Here is a 20,061-nt window from a genome sequence, read left to right as displayed (position 1 = left end):
ATCACAAACAGATTGTAAACTACTAGCTTACCGCCCGCGGCTTCGCCCGCTTTGTCTAAAACCTAATAAATTATTTAAAACCTTCCTCTTGAATCACTCTATCTATTAAAAAACCGCATCAAAATCCGTTGCGTAGTCTTAAAGATTTAAGCATACGAAGGGACTTAGGGAAATAGAGACAGAGAAAGCGACTTTGTTTTATACTATGTAGTGATGATGAGATTCGAATCTATTAAAAAACCTACCAAATAAAGTCCTAAACACATTCACAAACCTCTCAAATCCCACGATCCTTATAAAACAATCATCCATCGATCCTTATAAAATATCAAATAACAGGCAAATCAAAGTCTACACTCTAAGGTCCACACACATAAAAAGCTCCTTATAAAAATAACGAAAGAATGCAATTAATAAGAGCCGATAGCACACAGGCACACACACACAGACTCATAATTAATCATCTTGCGTCTTCCACCCCTCCCAAGTTTAATTCCTGCTCCCCCCATTTTTTCCCGAAGCATGTTTTCATTTTGCACGTCTAGGAAAGCTTTTCTACGTGTAAATTGAATTTTGCGGTCGTCTCGAATATTTTAGGTTGCTAGCTATTGGTTCCTTGTGTTTTAATTTATCTTCTGTTGTTTATTTCGGTTTAAGATTGTATGTATTTACTAATTAAAGAATCTTCTTTAAATGCTATCGATTCGCAATATCGTTTCTTTTACTATAAGTGGGTTATATTTACATAGTAGTTTTAAGTTTAGAATGTAGAAAAGTACTAAAAAAAATTTGGGATAAGTTTAAGTCCATATTATTTGTCTTGTTTTATTTTAAACTAGTGGTCCGCCCCGGCTTCGCCCGTGGTACATAATATTTCGCAATAAAAGGTAGCCTATGTCCTTTCTCGGGTATCAAAATATCTCCATACCAAATTTCATGCAAATTAGTTCAGTAGTTTAGGCGTGATTGAGTAACAGACAGACAGACAGAGTTACTTTCGCATTTATAATATTAGTATGGATTAAACGTTTGTACTTTTGCACGCCTCATAAGCGAAGCGTTGAGGTGGGTACTACTGTCACTTCGCGCAAAACATCTGATTTTTCAAACTTAAAATGTCTTTATGTATCATACATTGCACTTGTAAGATAATACATACACACACATATTAAGAAAAAACACTATTTTTAACATTCATGATATTTTTGATGTCATTTTAGTTATTTAAACTAGTTAAAAAACAGTTTAAAAAAGTTCTGTCTTGGACGTCCGTGTGTCTGTATGTGCGGATCCTTTTTCTTGTTAACACGATAGCGACCGAAATACTTTACTAATCGAGTCTTTTTTTTTCTCTTACGCTTGAGTATGCTCAGGAATAGAACCCTTTCATTTTTCAGGGTCTGATTCGATGTGGTTTAATTGTTATTAAATAAACAAAAATAATAATTAATAAATAATTATTAAAAAAAAATTATGAGGCGTGCACTTTTGGATTTTCCAAACTATTTATTTATTCATTTGTTATATTCTACATTTCGTATATTGTAAGTAATGAAAATTTTTACCTGTTATATTATGCAGCTAAAATATACCAAATATTGTTTGTTTATGTCACAAAATACTTGTAATTATAAAATGTTGGGGTATGGGGCAGATGCATAAAACAGCTGTTTCTGATCGATTGTCTTTATGTCTGCATCCTGCCAGATGAAAACTTTTTAATACTCCCCACCAAGAATCGAACCTTAATCATTTCAATAGTAACACTCACTTTAACCAATGTAATATATATTTATGTTCATTCCGGAACTACCTAAAAATCAGAAGATCACTACATAGTATAAAACAAAGTCGCTTTCTCTGTCCCTATCTCCCTATGTATGCTTAAATCTTTAAAACTACGCAACGGATTTTGATGCAGTTTTTTTAATAGATAGAGTGATTCAAGAGGAAGGTTTTAGTATATAATTTATTATGTTTTAGACAAAGCGGGCGAAGCCGCGGGCGGAAAGCTAGTAGGTATTATATAAGTAATATATAATTACTATATAATAATCTTAAGTATCTGTTTTAAAAGTTCGATTGTTTCCTATTTAGGTACTTGCTAACTCAGACTTTGTGCTCTCTTTGATTTTCCTCTCTTTTCCAAAATAAAATATATTTACCTATTAAATAGATAAAACTATTTCAAGTAGATAATTTAGCAAATAACCAATTTCACATTTAACAGCAAGCATTTAAACAAAAACAAATAGGTACCTACGTAAAAAAAACAATAATTAAAAACTTACCTATACAATTGACATATACTCGTCTACTCTGTGACCTGGTTCAAATTAAGTTAACCCTTCATATGAATGTATTTCAATTTTGTTTTAAAAATTCATATATTATGTAACGCATTTTTGTTTTGTTTACCAGTTAAATTGAGTTTTCATGGAATTAAAAACAATTACTTATCCTGCATAGTTATAAGTACCGTCTATATTTGTTTCAACATTTTTATTAACGCATTAATAGTATTCGAGTTCTATAAAATAGATCGTAATAACAACAAAAATTATTCTAAATCAAAAACTTTTAACCCTACTTTTATACAAACCCTTAATTTATTCCTAAAAGATATAAAATTAACATATGACTCGGTTTAATCGATTTGTGAACCTTTACCAGTATATTCTCGTAATAACACAACAACACATTACTTTTGATTCGAACTTTACTGTCTAATAAACCCTATTCCACAAGCACTAAGATCCATTTCAAAACAACACAAAAATAGATTACGCAACAAAACAATTTCGAATTTCAATCTGTCCTAAAAATAGGCGAAATAAATGGAATAATGTATACAAAACGTCTCCTCTGTCTGTCACAGAAATACGCTGGCCTTATAACCCACTCGTAGGACGGGAATAGGGCTGCCCCTTTCGTGATTAATTGAAGAATAAAATATTAGTTATCTAGTACCTAATTGAATAAAGGAATATAGTGATTTTTTTATTAAAAACTAGCGGTCCGCCCCGGCTTCGCCCGTGGTACATATTTACGTTTTCTCTTATATTACAGACTATTTGCTAATTACGGATCACATACATTTATTGAAATTTGAATTAAATAAATAGGTAATTTAAATATAGGTAATTAACGCATCGTTACACGCAGTAGGTACTTAGCGTATAAGAAAAAGAGTTCCTGAAAATTAAGATAGAACAGCAAAAATTTTTAAGCTATAATTGCATCGCTTTTATCGAGGGACTTGAGCGCGACGACCGAATGTAAAAATTCCGTAACGAAAAGCCTAACACCCCTCACTCCAACCGGCACAGGGAAGCGATTCTATGCAATAGCTTTACCGCGGCAGTCCTCGAGTGCCACACGTATTTATTTTTTATTTTTGACGAAAATGATCAGCTGAGCATTTGCTGTTGTCATGTCTCTACACACATGGAAAGAAGTATGTTCTAAGTATAATTAATATCGGCCACGTGACGTAGTCTATGCTTGGATCTTATCGTTTCTTTCTTTGGTACTATAATCTAAAATAATGGTTGCAATTCTATACGACTATAATATGTTCTTTTGTCAATCTTACATACATAGATCGTACAACAGGCACTGATAATAACTATTAAGCTTATTATATAAATTAATTGTAAATGTTAAAACTATCTCGTGACAGCCCTAGCCGCGCTTACTTGAACAAAACCCGCTAAACGTAGCAAATGAAACTGATTGTTTTAACGTCTTTTTTATGATTCTGTTTGTCGTCTATTTTATTGGCAAAGTTTTATATTTTTCGACGTATTCGTTTTGTGAGAATACTTAGCATGCTCAGTACCTTTAATTTCTCTGTTATAATTTTCTTTCGACTCTTTGATATAAAAAATCATATTGTAAAAACTGGTATTAGTATGTAATTTAGATTTATCTTATAATAATAGTAAATATAGACAGTGTATAATACATAAAATGTAGTATTTTAGTAATTTTAAAATTGTTCATAAACATTTTAGATAAATATTCCTAAAAAAAATTAAGCTTTCCTAATTTATCTTCACTTGTATAAATTATAAAATAGCGCTACAAAATGGCGGATATTTAATCATTAAAATTATAACTAAGTAAAATTCAGAATATAAAGCTCATGTTTAATTTATGGTTATTATTTTAATTTTTCTTGAGCTAGACGTTGTTGTTAGGGAGGTTGTACATTGACCCAACATAAATACTACATTTTAGATATGAATATTTCTTGAAATATAGTTTTAATTTAGAATCCTAGCTATATTATTCTAATTTAAAAAGTATGTTTGGCCGTAAGTACCTACTTATTTTGAATAATTAATATTAGATTGTAATTTTATGGAAATACAAAAGGTTTTTAAATCAGATCTTCAATTAGTAATATCATCGAAAAATCAATTCCCATAATTCAGCCATAGGCAAGTCAAATAAGTTGATTGTTCTGGCCCATACCCCACATACCTACATTTCGCTATCATTTGGCCCCAGAAGCGAACCTGGGACGATTTACAAGCAAACTACGTACCAAGAATGTTAATTATATACCTACTTGAACCTATAACTACTCGATAATAAGGCCATATTGGTTCCTAGGATCGCAGAACAGCGTAATAAGCTATAATGTCCCCTTTGACCGAAAATATTTAATGTATTAGTTGGGGTATGGGGCAGAAGCATGTTGTCTATACTATATCACTACATAGTATAAAACAAAGTCGCTTTCTCTGTCTCTATGTCCCTTTGTATGCTTAAATCTTTAAAACTACGCGTCGGATTTGGATGCGGTTTTTTTTAATAGATATAGCGATTCAAGAGGAAGGTTTTAGTATGTAATTTATTGGGTTTTAGACAAAGCGGGCGAAGCCGCGGGCGGTAATCTAGTTGTATTATATTATACGTATATTCTGTGCCTATACGAGTTTGTTCGAATGAAATGTTTTAGTGTTTGTACCACTTACTTACTTATTGTAAGTGGTAGATACCTACAATAACACATTTCATAAGTCAAGTGTAATAAGTTTATATTATGTACTAGCGGTCCGCCCCGGCTTCGCCCGTGGTACATGTTTACGTTTTCTCTACATAAAAACCATCCTCGTACTTCAAGGAATATAATAAAAAAAGAATTATCGAAATCGGTTCAGCCGTTCTCGAGTTATGCGCTTACCAACACATTTTGCGATTCATTTTTATATATAAGATTAAAAAACGATATTATTTTAATAAGTGAGCGCGATAATAGTATAAAAGATTTAATTTTAATATTTTTCTTCCAATGAAAATATGAAAAAAAATGTGTTTGATAGAAAGAAAACCCTATTGACTTTTTGTTATAACTGGCTAAACTTCTTAATCAATTTGATTCTAAGTTTACATTCAGGGTACTTACCTACATTGAAGTCATAGTCATAGAAGTCAACTTCTTACCTATCCAAATAATAAAATTATGAAAGTTAAAACAATCTTCAAAATATTACAGCATCAATGTAACCGCTCTCTAAGCACTCCGTCTACACGTTTTGTCTTTTTCGCGGCACCAATTTAAAATTTTATTTCCCGCTTGACCCAAAGGGGAGGGGTGGGGGTGTTCTCATTATGACCAATTTTACCCCACTGTTTTTCCTGCTATTGTCTCAGCGATGGCTCATTTCTGTCCACTATTCAAACTTTTGTGAGACGGTTGAACGCAATTTCTTCGTTGACGTCTGATTGGTTTTAATGTTTTATTTAGTATACTGCCTGAGGGTTTGGACATTTCTGGTACATTAAAATATTTCTTAACTATAAAATGACTATTGTTGTAGTATATCGTGGCAAATGTCACTCAATTTCATCAAAATTTGTTCAATCGTTTTATTGTAAAAGTAGAATATACATTTTTCACATTTACCTATGTTGTAGAGATAACGTTATCGATAATCACTTTATAATTTTTGTAAAATTAAAATTAAAATATAATCAAATAAGTAGATACCTACGCATATAGTTCTTAATAAACCCAGTCTTTAAACCATTAATGGCAAACTATTGCATAGTCTATGGATTGTATGTCATCTTACACAGGTCTTGGGACTTGGTCTCGGATAACCTAAGCCTGAATTTCTATAGAACAGTGGTTCACAAAGCATTTGAGATTTCTATAGGACTTCTGATACACCTAAAATGTTAAGAATTCCAAAAGATTATCATTCTTCTGTAAAGAATTAAAGATGCTATAAATAAGTGAATTTGGAATTCTGGAAACAATCGATTAAATATTATCATTATTATAACAAAAAATCTAAATCCAAAAATAAATCTATACTAATATGTATTATAAAGCTGAAGAGTTTGTTTGTTTGTTTGAACACGCTGATCTCAGGAACTACTGAGCCGATTTGAGAAATTCTTTCGGTGTTAGATAGCCTATTTATCGAGGAAGGTTATAGGCTATATACTATCATTACCCCAAGATAAACAGGAGCGGAGCAATGCGGGTAAAACCGCGGAGCACAGCTAGTATTATAATATGCAGCCAGATGCGTAGACAGATATGACATAAAAACCAAACTATTGCTACTAGAAATCAAGTTACCAACTCATAAGTTATTAATTATATTATATCCTCATTCTAATTTACAACAACAAAATATTACATATACATTATTATAATAACTTGGATAAACTTAATATTTTCACTTACTACAACTTACAAGTCGTTTGTAACAAACAGGCTCTGTTTTGTATATTTTGCAAATTTTGTTCTCAACTTTATCCGCATCTTATTAAAATGTATTTAACTAAAATATTTACAGAAATAACTCTTGGCTTGTAAATGTTTAATATTTCTCGTATGTCTAAACAGCTGCCTCGTTTTTGATGAAACTCGGACTATCTCCTGATTGAGTAGAATATAAATATAATGACCACAATTTTATACTTTTGCAGTTACAAATTTATAAAAGAAATGCATCGAGACTATACAGGGTGTAATCGTTAAGTGTGCACAGGCGATTTTTCCGAAAATGCGTGAAAATGTCCGGAAAATATCAGGAAAATGCCTGGAAAATCCCCGGAAAATGCGTGAAAATGTCCGGAAAATATCCGGAAAATGCCAGGAAAAACCCCGGAAAATGCCAGGGAAATGTCCGGAAAATCCCCGGGAAATGCTCGGAAAATCCCCGGAAAATGCCTGGAAAATTCGTGAAATATCCGGAAAATATCTGGAAAATGCGTGAGAAATGTCCGGAAAATGAGTGGAAAATCCCCGGAAAATGCCAGGGAAATGTCCGGAAAATGTCTGGAAAATATCCGGAAAATGTGTGGAAATTTCCTGAAAAACCGTGGGAAAGTCCCTGGAAAATCCCCGGAAAATGCGTGAAAATGTCCGGAAAATATCCGGAAAATCCCTGGAAAATCCCCGGAAAATGCGTGAAAATGTCCGGAAAATGTCTGGGAAACATGCGGAAAATGCGTGGAAATTTCCGGAAAAACCGTGGAAAAGTCCCTGGAAAATGCCTGGAAAATTTCCGGAAAATGCGTGAAAATGTCCGGAAAATTTCCGGAAAATGCCTGGAAAATCCCCTGCCTGGAAATGAGTGGAAATTTCCGGAATAACCGTGGAAAATCCCCGGAAAATGCTAGGGAAACGTCCGGAAAATGTCTGGGAAACATCCGGAAAATGTCTGGGAAACATCCGGAAAATGTCTGGGGAATGCGTGGAAAATCCCCGGAAAATGCCAGGGAAATGTCCGGAAAATGTCTGGGAAACATCCGGAAAATGTCTGGGAAATGCGTGGAAAATCCCCAGAAAATGCCAGGGAAATGTCCGGAAAATGTCTGGGAAACATCCGGAAAATCCCCGGAAAATGCGTGAAAATGTCCGGAAAATATCCGGTAAATGCGTGAAAATGTCCGGAAAATGCGTGAAAATGTCCGGAAAATATCCGGAAAACGCCTGGAAAATCTCCGGAAAAAGCCTGAGAAGTGTCCGGAAAATGTCCGGGAAATATCCGGAAAACGCCTGGAAAATCCCCGGAAAATGCCTGAGAAATGTCCGGAAAATGTCTCGGAAATGCGTGGAAAATCCCCGGAAAATGCCAGGGAAACATCCGGAAAATCCCCGGGAAATGCTCGGTAAATCCCCGGAAAATGCCTGGGAAATTCCCGGAAAATAACCGAAAATGCCTGGAAAATTTCTGGAAAATATCCGGAAAATGCGTGGAAATGTCCGGAAAAAGCGTGGAAAATGCCTGGAAAATCCCTGGAATATGCCTGGGTAATGCCTGGAAAATATCAGGAAAATATCCGGAAAATGCGTGAAAATGTACGAAAAAAGCGTGGAAAATGCCCGGAAAATGCTCGGAAAATCCCCGGAAAATGTCCGGAAAATGCGTGAAAATGTCCGGAAAAAGCGTGGAAAATGCCACTTCAAATTTGCGAAGTAATTAAAGCAGAAAACCAAAAAAGAAAAAGAAAGCTAAAATCTTTCATATTAAATGTAATATTGTATGTATGGGATATTCATATTTCATACTTAATGTATGGGAGGGTTTAAAGATAATTTTTTTGATATTTCTCGATTCATTTTTAAAAATTTTAGGTTAAGTACTTTCGATATCAGTTTAAAGTTTTTTGTTATCTGTAATACTTACGGAAAAATCGCCTGTGCACACGTAACGATTTCACCCTGTATTTTAATATTTTTTAAATGAAGAAAGGGAAACCTAATCGTAAAATATAGATATAAATAAATAAAGACATTTTTTGTATTCTTATGTAATACAACATTATAAAACGAATACTATCTTTGACATATTTTCCAATTTTATAGTTAAAGTACTATCTTCATCTTATATAGTTAAAAGAAAACTACACACACGACATATCTAAACTACACCCACACACTAGTTATATTAAAACATAAATTTAATTCCCAATTGTTAACTGTTCAATCAAAACATAATCCCCAAGAAACCCCCCAAAAAGGGGGGTCAGGGGGCAATTTAACGTGCCCGCTGTATTGATTCGAAGCATTCTTTCACACAGGCGCATCACAAGGATCAAGCCCGCTTATGAGCTAATGAAAATACGCTCTTACGTTTTTAACTTATTTTTTAAGTATATATTTTATGGGAGCTTTTTGTGTTTAGTATGTATGTCTTTGATGACTAAATAGGTATTGTTTATTGGAGTAGTTTGGTAGTATTGGATATTGTTAATATAAAAATATATGTGGGCATTTTTATGTTACAATTTTTTGTCGGAAAATGCATGGATATTTAAAAATATAATTGATTAAATATAGAGCTTTAAGCTCGCCATGTTGAATACAGTTTCCTTACGTGTAAATGTTATTCTAATTAAAATAAGTTAAAATTATTACGAATAATGATGATAACAGTTTCCTTGTAAATGTTTAAGCGTTATAATGTCATAGTATTTAAATAAAAAAGGGCGTACACAAAACCCTTGAAACGTAGACTATTTGCCACAGTCCACATTTTCATACAAAACGTGGGTACGAATTTTTAAAAAGTAATATCAGTTGAGAAGTTAGTTGAAAACTAGTTGAACGAAAACAATGAAAAGCAACAGGTTTTATATATATATATAGCGTTGTTGCGCTGTCTGTCTGCGAAGTGTACCTTACGTTTAATACGTACTTATTGACCGAGTTTTGTCTGTACGTTTATATGTTGTATGTATAGGGACTTACTGGACCTTTATGTGTTTTTTTATGTAGTAGGTTTGGGATATGGTGTTGGAGGTTTGGTAATGGAAGGTTTTGGTAGTGTTAAATTTATTTAGTTTATAATTATATGAAATATATGTTTGTGATATATAGATAGAGATTTTTAAATAAAATTGCATATCAAAAATCAATAAGACTAATTGTTATCCATTTTCAAGCTTTCGATATAAGTATAAAAACAGTTTCTCAGTTAGCCAGCAAAGCGTTGTTCGTGGTATTAAAAGTTATAGTTTTCATAATAAATTAGTAATCCTACAGATTTTGTAAGTTACTTATCAAGATTTAATCTAGGTTTACATCTTAAATAGAACCTATCATATTGGTTTCGTATGAACAGGAAAACAAACAAAAACTTGAAGCAGACAAACATTGGTATCAACAGGTCTGTATATATATATCTACACGGCTTGGCAGTCTGTCTGTCGTACTACTATAGGAAATTATCTGCACTTTGCAATTGTAATGTTGGAAAATATTTGTATGTGTGTACAGCAATACCTCTTCGCTGGATAAAGTGGAAGTGATAAGGTTTTTCACTTATAGGAAGTAAGAAAATACATAATACTTTGTTGCTCTACATCTCTACGTTTTCTAAATAACAGTTATTTTTTACCAATTATACTACCTTTCTCGTTATAAGGTAATAGGTATATCGTTAAATTAATAACATAAAGAAACAAAATATTTATGATTTTCATCACTTTTCCCCATTTTCTGTGAAATGTTTAACATAGAGACTATACAAATTACATTTTTGATTTTTCCAATTATGTCTCTAAAGCTCTAATCACAAAATTGTCCATTCAATTTCCAAACGAATCGAACACGCGCCCAAAAACATTCCACATTCGAAATTCGAAACTGACATCTGTCATTTAAAATTTTCAAAATGCCGCGAAAAGTTCCCGCCGCCCATTGAACGCGCGAACAAAAGCGACTTTCCGCCGCCGGATAGTTTTACATTTTGAGCTAACTTCGACGAAATTGTTTAACGAAACGTGTATTCAATTAAAGTTCAAAACCACGCTGTATTCTTGTTCATATTTAAATGGCTTTCAAACTTTTTAACACTATATTTGTGACGGCCGTGACTCTGAATGCTTTTGAATTGTCGTTTGAGATAGCTTTTTGAAAATGTGACATTGTTCGTATGTATTCTGTTTCTTTTATATCTTAACTACCTAGTACTCATCTATTAAAACCTACTTATTCTTTGATTTGTAGTTAACAATTGCTACTTCAAGGACCACATTAAAAACTAATCCAGCCAGCAGCAAAATCAATAAAACTGAGTTACACACAATAGTATAGACTATATCACATTTTAATAAATAATAAAGCAATGCATGCGACAAACGAAAACCGATTCGAACTAATTAAAAACATCAATTTCGCACGGCCACGGGGGAACATCTCCACACACACACACACACACAGCGCACACACACAACGCACACTACGATTAAAAATAAGATCCGGACCATATCCGCGAGAGAATGGAGGCGATAGGGTTAGGGAAAATGTTGTAAGCAACATATTTTGTAGAGGTTTTTATTCAGCTTTAGTAGGATAAATAGATAGGCTGTTGATATTGAAGTCTTTGGGTCTATCAAACAATAGTATGATTGTCGTAAACACTTCTTACTGATATAATAAAACGTAGCCTAATTTTTCCTTGTTGCTACTGTGATTTGGTAAACTTGAACTGAATTATAATGAAAACAAATTAGTATGTTTTTGTAATGCTTTCCCTGGGACTAAATTTGTGTTGTGAAGTTTTTAGTAAGTATTCTGTTCATTTGTAAATAACAAAACTTAAAGTTAAGTGCGAAGGTCATGGTGCAGGTGCATCACCATATTATATATTCTAATAGGTATTTTCCTACACATCCTCTTATGAATTATAATCTATAAGTAAAAGACTACAGAATAAAACACTTCACATAATTACCAAATGTTCCTTACCACAGCCCAGTATACACGCGTCGCTCGAGAAGTTATCCGGGGAGACGGCTATACCCGGATATCTTAAGATGGAGCGAGACGGAGCTGCCAATTGATCCGGGGAAAGGGGGACCGAAATTTGACAGCGATTGAAATTGCTAGGAAATTATTGGCGATTTTTTGTTATGACGGACCTTTTTGGCGCTCACGGAATTAGCATTTGTCTGCGTTCCAGGATTTGAATTTAGAATGAGCGTTGCACAGCGTTCGATAATTTGAATTTGGAATTCTTTTGGAATTAATGAGCGGTCGGTTTTGGCGTTATGTTTACACGTATAAGCATAGCTTGCTACAGATTATAAATGGTTAGACACGACTAGATCAAATATTATTGTTTCATGCGGTGGGATTTTAAAACACGAATAGTTTTAGATTAGATTAGATAGAGAATTCAACCTTAAAGTACATATAATTATATCTTAATACAGATAATAAAATAGACACGTCACACGACTAAGACAAAACATAATTGTTTCGTACACTGACATTTCAAACACGAATAGTACTAGACAGTACATTTTGTAAATCGAATTTAACGTTCTATACAAAATAATTACAATCTCTAATATTGTTAATTAAATATAAAGTTAATGAGGTGTATGTTTCAAGTGTATTCTAACCCTTGGTATTCTGAACAGGGCGTTTAGCGAAGCCTAAGCCCAGTTTAATTAACACTGTATGGGATTAAGACAAAATATCGTCTAAAATCTAAGCTGATTTTCCTTTAAAATTATAGTGTAAAATAATGTACATAATAAGTCTTTATATATTTTACTTAGAAATCTCGTATCTTAACATCTATACATATTTGAATTTTTATATGTATAGAAATTATAAGAAAGCTTACATAATATTTTTATGTATATGTTTACTTTTCATAAGTAACTTGTAACATTTAGACAAATGTCACATAGCTATAGTATACCTAAATGAATGAATTCTTAAACATTGCATATATCTATATTTGTCGAGGCTTCATTAGAAAATAATGGGACAGGTGAAAGATAGTTCGTCTAGTTCTTGATACCTTCACCATAACAAAGTATTTCTCAAAATGAACGTCTGTGCAATTTCTCAGAATTCATTATCTTGTCACAACAAACCATCACTAACAAACATGAAACCTCTATTTAAAACCAACACGTATTCCAATTCTAAATATCTACAATTTAAAAACAAAGCAGCTCGTTCGAAATTTAAAATATTATTTTAATCTGTGGTCTAGACTAAACTCATCGATGACATAAGTATGCGCATTTCCTTTTTAAAAATTTGATAGGGGACCACCCTCTCCCGGTGGCCAGTTATGATATTCTTATTTTAAAACCGCTCGAGGCGTTCGGATTCCGCCATTAAGATTGTGTGTGTGCGCCTTTATAGTCGGCCAAATGTGCACACTGTCTAAGACTAGAACAGATTATTGAACAATTTATAGAGCATTTTTCTATTGAATTTCTTGAGACCACGTCTGCATTTTGGTGACCTAATTAATGTTTCTAGATTTCCGTCTTACGTTTGCTTAAAGTAGTAGCTAAACTATGTAATCTGTGACTTAACCATGAACTCAATCACAAAAACATTTACATTTCACGATACAATATCGTAACTCAAATTATGGCCATTGAAAGGAGCCCGGGCAACGAAAAGAAAAACCGAACCATATAAATAGAAATAAAATTTTTAACTCTATTCATATTTCGAATGGCGTTTTTAAATTCGCTCGGCTATGACGTCTTGAATAATAAAATGAAGTAATTGTTGGTGGCCAGTGCGCTGGGAGGATTTCGGAAGCGTTTGCCCCCTCGGTGAATTTAAAAAAAATAAGAAAATTTCGGTGGAGCGTGATATTTTTAAAATAAGAATCTCCGTGGCATAATTCCGTGGAGATTTTAAAATAAGAATAGTTTCGCGATACCCGGCACCTCCCTCGTCTGGAGTTCGGGATAGTGGCCCGTTTGGTATCGTGTTTATCGTCTAGTTACTAGCTTCATGTCCTTACGATACTTACACATTATCGATCTTTATACAGTTACAGACGTTTCTAGATTAATGTTTATATCTAGCTACTTTCTTTTACCAACTTTATATCGAACTGTCGCTTATACTGACTTGAAGCGAATTGATATCTTCTCTTCATCAAACGAACTACTTTTATCACATTCAACTACATATTTACATACGTTTAAGATCATTTCTTTATCCTAATACGTTACAAACATACATCTTCTTTCTTATCAATCACTTTACTCTAAAATCTTCAAATACTAACTAACATACGATGTTTTTCCCCACTCTAGCCAGTAGCTAGCTAGTAGCTACCCCATCTAAACGGGGCAACAAGAATTCGGGCTCCAGATTCGGGTGGTTCGGGCATATTCGGGGGGTGGCGGCTTGATGAGAGGTTTTTCGTAGGATTCCGTTAGCAGGGGGCAATGACCGGCGGAGTCGATACTTTCTCAATGTAATTGGATCTTTTAAAATTCCATTAATGGCTATTGACATCGGGTTTTGAACTGTTGTTTAGTTTGGTTTATGTTCGTTTTAGGTATTGATTGGTTTTATTGTGACTAGTAGTACCTATATTATGATTATAGATAGGTTATATTGATATTATTTATAAGTAACTAGCGGTCCGCCCCGTCTTCGCCCGCGTTTTCAAAGAAAAACCCGTTCCCGTAGGATTTCCGGGATAAAACCTATCCTATGTCCTTTCTCGGGTATCAAAATATCTCTATACCAAATTTCATGCAAATTGGTCCAGTAGATAAGGCGTGATTGAGTAACAGACAGACAGACAGAGTTACTTTCGCATTTATAATATTAGTATGGATGATATAAATCTTTAGTATTGACTAGCTGTGCCCGCGACTTCGTCCGCGTGGAATAGTGACTGCATAGTAGTTACTAATTAACACACAATTATTGAGTAAACACGTCTTGAAACACGTACTACCATAAACAACTAAATTATAAGTACTTACAGATTATTTTACAGTTAAGAAATAAAATAAATAATAACACAAAATAACTGTTAGTAAAATTTATTACTAAACTGAGCTACAAAAACTTAGGTACAAAAGAGTTCAAAATTTCCAGGGTATGGCTATCCTCCCGCTCCCATATCCTTCTACTTTCACAGACTTTCAACTTTTCCCTTTCACCCCTAGTAAATGGCAGAACCGATTTTGATGTAAACCATGTCTAATTATACCTATATGTACACGTCATATCCTTTCGTTTGGTGCTCCATTTGGATTATTTATCCCCACTATATCACCCCTAAGGTGCCCTATATGTAATAAACAGATGAACCGATTTTGATAAAACATGACTAATTGTAATTCAGACGTCAATTGATATGCCGCTTGAGTATATTATTTGACCACATTCGATTATTCATTCCCACTTTTACCGCTATAATCCAATAAATGGATGAACCGATTTTGATTAAATACCTAGATGCCTCATTATACTTCTCACGTCATGTCATGCCGTTTCATTTGATATGCCACTGTCAAATATACCCAATTTGACAAAATTCATTTTTTATTCCCACTTTTATACCTATATCCAATAAATGGATGAACCAATTTTGATAAAATATGTCTTATTGTACTTTACACGTCATGTCTTTCATAAGATACGTCACTTGAGTATATTTGATAAAATTCATTTATTTATTCCTACTTTTACCCCTATATAAAATAAATGGATGAACCGATTTTGATAAAATTTGACTAATTGTTTCTGACAGGTCGTCTATTTTCATTTGATACCTATATCACTTGGGTATAACTGACAACATTCATTTTTTCCATTCCCACTTTTACCCCTATATATTATAATAAATGGATGAACCGATTTTGATACACTATACCTAAGAACAACTAATGTAACAAAAAAAAACGCATCTAATTCGTTTTACCCGTTAGCGAGCTACGGTTGCACAGACGGACACGCAAACACACATAGCGGACGTAACACCTCTCTTTTTGCGTTGGGGGTTACAAAATATAATACCTACGCGACGACATAATTTAAAAGACATTTTATGTAGAAAATTTACCTAGAAGTAACCATAATGCTATTTGTGCAGGTTTTAGGCTTATGAGCAAAAATCGAAATAAAGGTCCTTTGATCCCCCTACTACCCCCTCAGCTAAACCCCCACCCCACGGTACTTTCGATATGATCATCTGGACATGTCAAGGAATAACTTTAGCGTATAATTTACGTAATAAAGTTATTCATGTAAGTTATTCATGTATAGAATGCCTTAGCAAATGTTCGCCGTGATTACCTAAATGGTCATAACTTTTTTATTTATGAACCGATTGACATGAAATAAACACTAAATGTTAAGTGAAGCTTACCACAATATATTAGTGAAAACCGCATCTAAATCGGATAAGCCGTTTCTGAGATTAGCGTGCACGAACATACAGACAAACAGACAAACAGACAAACAGACAAAAAATTTTTTAACTACAGTTTTGGGTTCAGGATCGATTTAATAATAACACCTGCTAAGTTTTTTTTTAATATTTTCATTGTACAGACATCACTTTTCTACGATTTTATTATATGTATTGATGATAAAGTATAGGATGTATTTTCATGTTTTAATATGAACACTAGTTATGAATTATACAGAAAGCTTCAAGTCAAATATCATAAAGCTGATAATTTTAGTACTCGATGGTAAATGACGAAACGTTTTAGATAGACCTTATGTTAATAGAAATAGAGTTTAAAATGCAAGCGAAGATTTTGAAAGCATTTAAGAGCTTAAGAATTTGGGGAGCTTTGTTTCACGTTGCACTTTTAAAAGCCGGAATGTTATCCGTGTTGTTCGCATGCGTTCATAGTAATAGAGAACTGCTGGACCGATATTGATGTGACTTTTATTTTGTGATAGACGACATGAATAAAATTTTTCGTTTATGAAGTTGATTAGTTTTACTACATGTGTGTGTAATTTATATTTGAAATTATATTAAGTATTTGAAAAATATTGTATCGCTATTTTTTATTATTTTATGCATTCATTGCGACCATTTTTGCATCAACTTACTAGGCTTTGTTTAAATAATATCTAATAAATAAAACAAGCTCATATCATTATTAAGACTTTGTTTCTTACAGAAAACCGGCTTTAAATCCGTTTTATTTTATAAATGTTTATTGTTTATAACACACTAATTCTACACAATATTAAGCTACATTACGAAAAAAACTAGTTTTAAAACCGTTATATTGTGCAGGGTTGCCGCGCATGTGCAATGGCGGAGTGCTCGTTCGCGCGCTGCCAGCAGGAACGCCGCGCGATACGCAAGGAGCTTCAGCGCTGGACCAAGAACATGGTGTACATACTCGGTGAGTGACAGCCCTGGTGGGTGACAACCCTAGCAAATATTGTTGTAAATTGTGAGTGACAGCCCTGAAAATTTTCTTAAAAAATATAATATGTGTACCTATAGCATTCTTGACAACCCTAGTTTTAAATGACAACCCTAAAATATTCGGTGTGGAAAGATATTATGTGTAACCCTGAACTTTACTGAATATTCTACATGGAAAGGTATCTAATGTCTGAACTGTATTACATTCTTGACAACCCTAGTAAAATAATACATACTGTATGTTGTAAAAGAAACACATTGAAATGTCTGACAAACCCAAAAATGTTCATTCTACTTCCATAACTGTTAATCTATTACTAAGTACTTAAAAGTAAGTATTTAAAATAATTATTAATTATCATACACTCATAATTCAGTTCTTCATAAATAATACTTCGAACTTAATAAAAATAATTTCCCACATTTCCTACAATACGCACACATTTACAAAAACATTAATGTGACAGCCCTTGATATGACAAAATTCACTCGCAGCCCTGTGCGTGACAGCAAAGTGACAGATTCACAAAAACATTTCCTGTAGGTAAAATATTATAATTCTTCAATTACATACTAATTTGTGTTTTGTCCAAAAATGACTCTAGTTATATTATATTAGAAATTATTCAGAATCATAGTTAAGAACTAGCTTTTTTGGTATAATATGCCCGGCCTAAGTCTTGATCAATAAGAATGTAAGGTAGCTATAGGTAGGTAGCATAATATCTACATTCAACATATTTCTTATCATTTTTGTATGATAGAAAAATCCGTGTCATTTTCTGTTAAATTAGGTCGCAACAAAAATGTTAATCAAAACCTTGGCCTCCTAATAATAATTTATAATGCCTCCAATTCACATTTAACTATTTTTTTTTAATTATTTATTTTATTTATGTCTATAGTAACTAAATAATTATATCCATAAATTAAATGTTTTTTCTTCATTTTCAAATACCCAGATAAAGCGCAGTTTCCACGTAATAGACATAAATTCATTACTCTCCGAATAAATAGAGCTAAGCGTGTGTTGGACTTGTTTAAAATGATGTTTGTTTAGGCTTTATAGTTTAGGGTTGGTTTGAAAGCCTGTGGCAAATAGAATGCGATTTATTTTATAGGTGAAGCTATATACTAGAGTGTAGAGTGGTGTTTTAAGAGCAGTAGTAGCACAGGTAGTAGTTCAAGATCCCACTGTTTGATTCTGCAGGTTTTTGTTTTTTGATGAAATTTCAAATTGAGAAAGTGTGTAATGGATTAACGATTTGTGGTGTGTAGAGAATTGGCCGTAAATATTTGTTATTACTTATTAGTTTAATTACAAACACAAAAAAAATCTTGCCACTTACTTTGATAACCTTGATCCATAAAATACATCTTATATATAAAATTCTCGTGTCACAATGTTAGTCTGCATACTCCTCCGAAACGGGTGGACCGATTCTCATGAAATTTTCTGTGCATATCGGGTAAGTCTGAGAATCGGCCAACATCTATTTTTCATATGTACCACGGGCGAAGCCGGGGCGGACCGCTAGTATCATTATAGCATTGTCATTCTCTCTATTCTATATAATGTTTAAATTCATATTTTAGCTGCTTATATTATCGCATTATCTCTTTCCCCTACTTTACTAAATATTGCGTAGTTGGTAGCCAGAAGTTTGGCAACACCGCACGCCTGAAGATGGCAATAAAACAGCTTATTGCTTTACAAAGTTTTTAATTTGACTGAATGTTCTAGTATTTTACATACGTATAGTATCTAATTGTAGCCCATAAGCATGTGTATTTAAATAAAATTTTAACATGTGTTACATATAACTTTTTTATGATCTTTATTTTAAGTATATATGTACTAGTTTGTGTTTTTTCCTTCTTCCTGTTAATCCTTTTTATATTTTCAGCAGCTTATAAGTATCACGTATTCAATAATTGAATAAACTAAGAGCAAACAAAAGAGCCGTTTTTCCACACAAACGTAGTCCCCTTTTTCCTCCCTGGATTGTGCCACTAGAGCAATATATTTTTTACTATTAATCTATGGTAACTTTAGCCATGTTCTTACGTTTTCCTTTTTGTCATATCTTAATTATTAAAAAAGATATGAATCTTTCAAAACGTAAGAAATAGGACTGATTTTATATATACGACAAAATTTGCATTTTTCTTTCAACAATCTTCCCTTGCTTTGGGGTGATATATTATCTACATAGAGCAAACGAAGATTCGAGATCCAGATTCAGAGAAAAGGTTCTTTAAGACAAAGGGGTGGAAAGATAGTCAATTATAAATTACACCGAAAAATGTATCTAATAAAAATGAATTGAAAAATTTGTTGCTAAGCATAAATCTTGGGAAAAGCTCGACCAATTTGGCTATTTTTTATTATTCATGTTAATGAAGATTATAATGAAGCACACGAAAAGGAGAATTAGAGCAGAACAACGTCTAGAGCAGCTAGTTTTATAAAAATATCAATTAATAAAAAGGCAAGTTCTGGAAGGCTAAGTAATTGTCGATTAGATCAAAGGGACAGTAATTGGCGCCGAGCGACGCCTAACTCGGTTATGGAACGGACCTCGAGAATTTTGACTAACATGCGCATGTATGTAGTATGTGGTTTTATTTTAATTTTACGAAAGTTTTTGGGTAAATTTTGGGTAAATTTTTTAAATTTTGAGGGGTGTATGTGTAACGTTAATCTTCTTCTTATATATAAAATTCTCGTGTCACAATGTTAGTCTGCCTACTCCTCCGAAACGGGTGGACCGATTCTCATGAAATTTTCTGTGCATATCGGGTAAGTCTGAGAATCGGCCAACATCTATTTTTCATATGTACCACGGGCGAAGCCGGGGCGGACCGCTAGTTATTATATAAATTGGTAAAGTAT

At 33.2% G+C, this 20,061-nt stretch overlaps 2 protein-coding genes across 2 annotated transcripts in view; both read left to right on the top strand.

Moving 5' to 3' along the window:
• LOC149478101 (tetraspanin-33-like) overlaps positions 1 to 20,061 on the top strand; it is a 281,232-nt gene that overhangs the window by 123,705 nt on the left and 137,466 nt on the right. The gene's annotated exons all lie outside the window — the stretch shown is intronic.
• The window catches only part of Eip93F (Ecdysone-induced protein 93F), a 187,083-nt gene that overhangs the window by 42,559 nt on the left and 124,463 nt on the right, over positions 1 to 20,061 (top strand). Inside the window, exon 2 of the mRNA XM_089709646.1 lies at positions 17,028 to 17,139. Within this exon, the coding sequence (XP_089565772.1) occupies positions 17,046 to 17,139 (94 nt within the window). The 5' untranslated portion in view covers positions 17,028 to 17,045. The remainder of the gene's footprint in view (positions 1 to 17,027; positions 17,140 to 20,061) is intronic.

Source organism: Colias philodice, chromosome 23, assembly GCF_061535455.1.
Source record: "Colias philodice isolate Cphi_HAF_F1 chromosome 23, ilColPhil1 Martin Lab GWU primary, whole genome shotgun sequence".
Lineage (NCBI taxonomy): Eukaryota > Metazoa > Arthropoda > Insecta > Lepidoptera > Pieridae > Colias > Colias philodice.
This window is presented reverse-complemented; position numbering and strand designations above follow the sequence as displayed.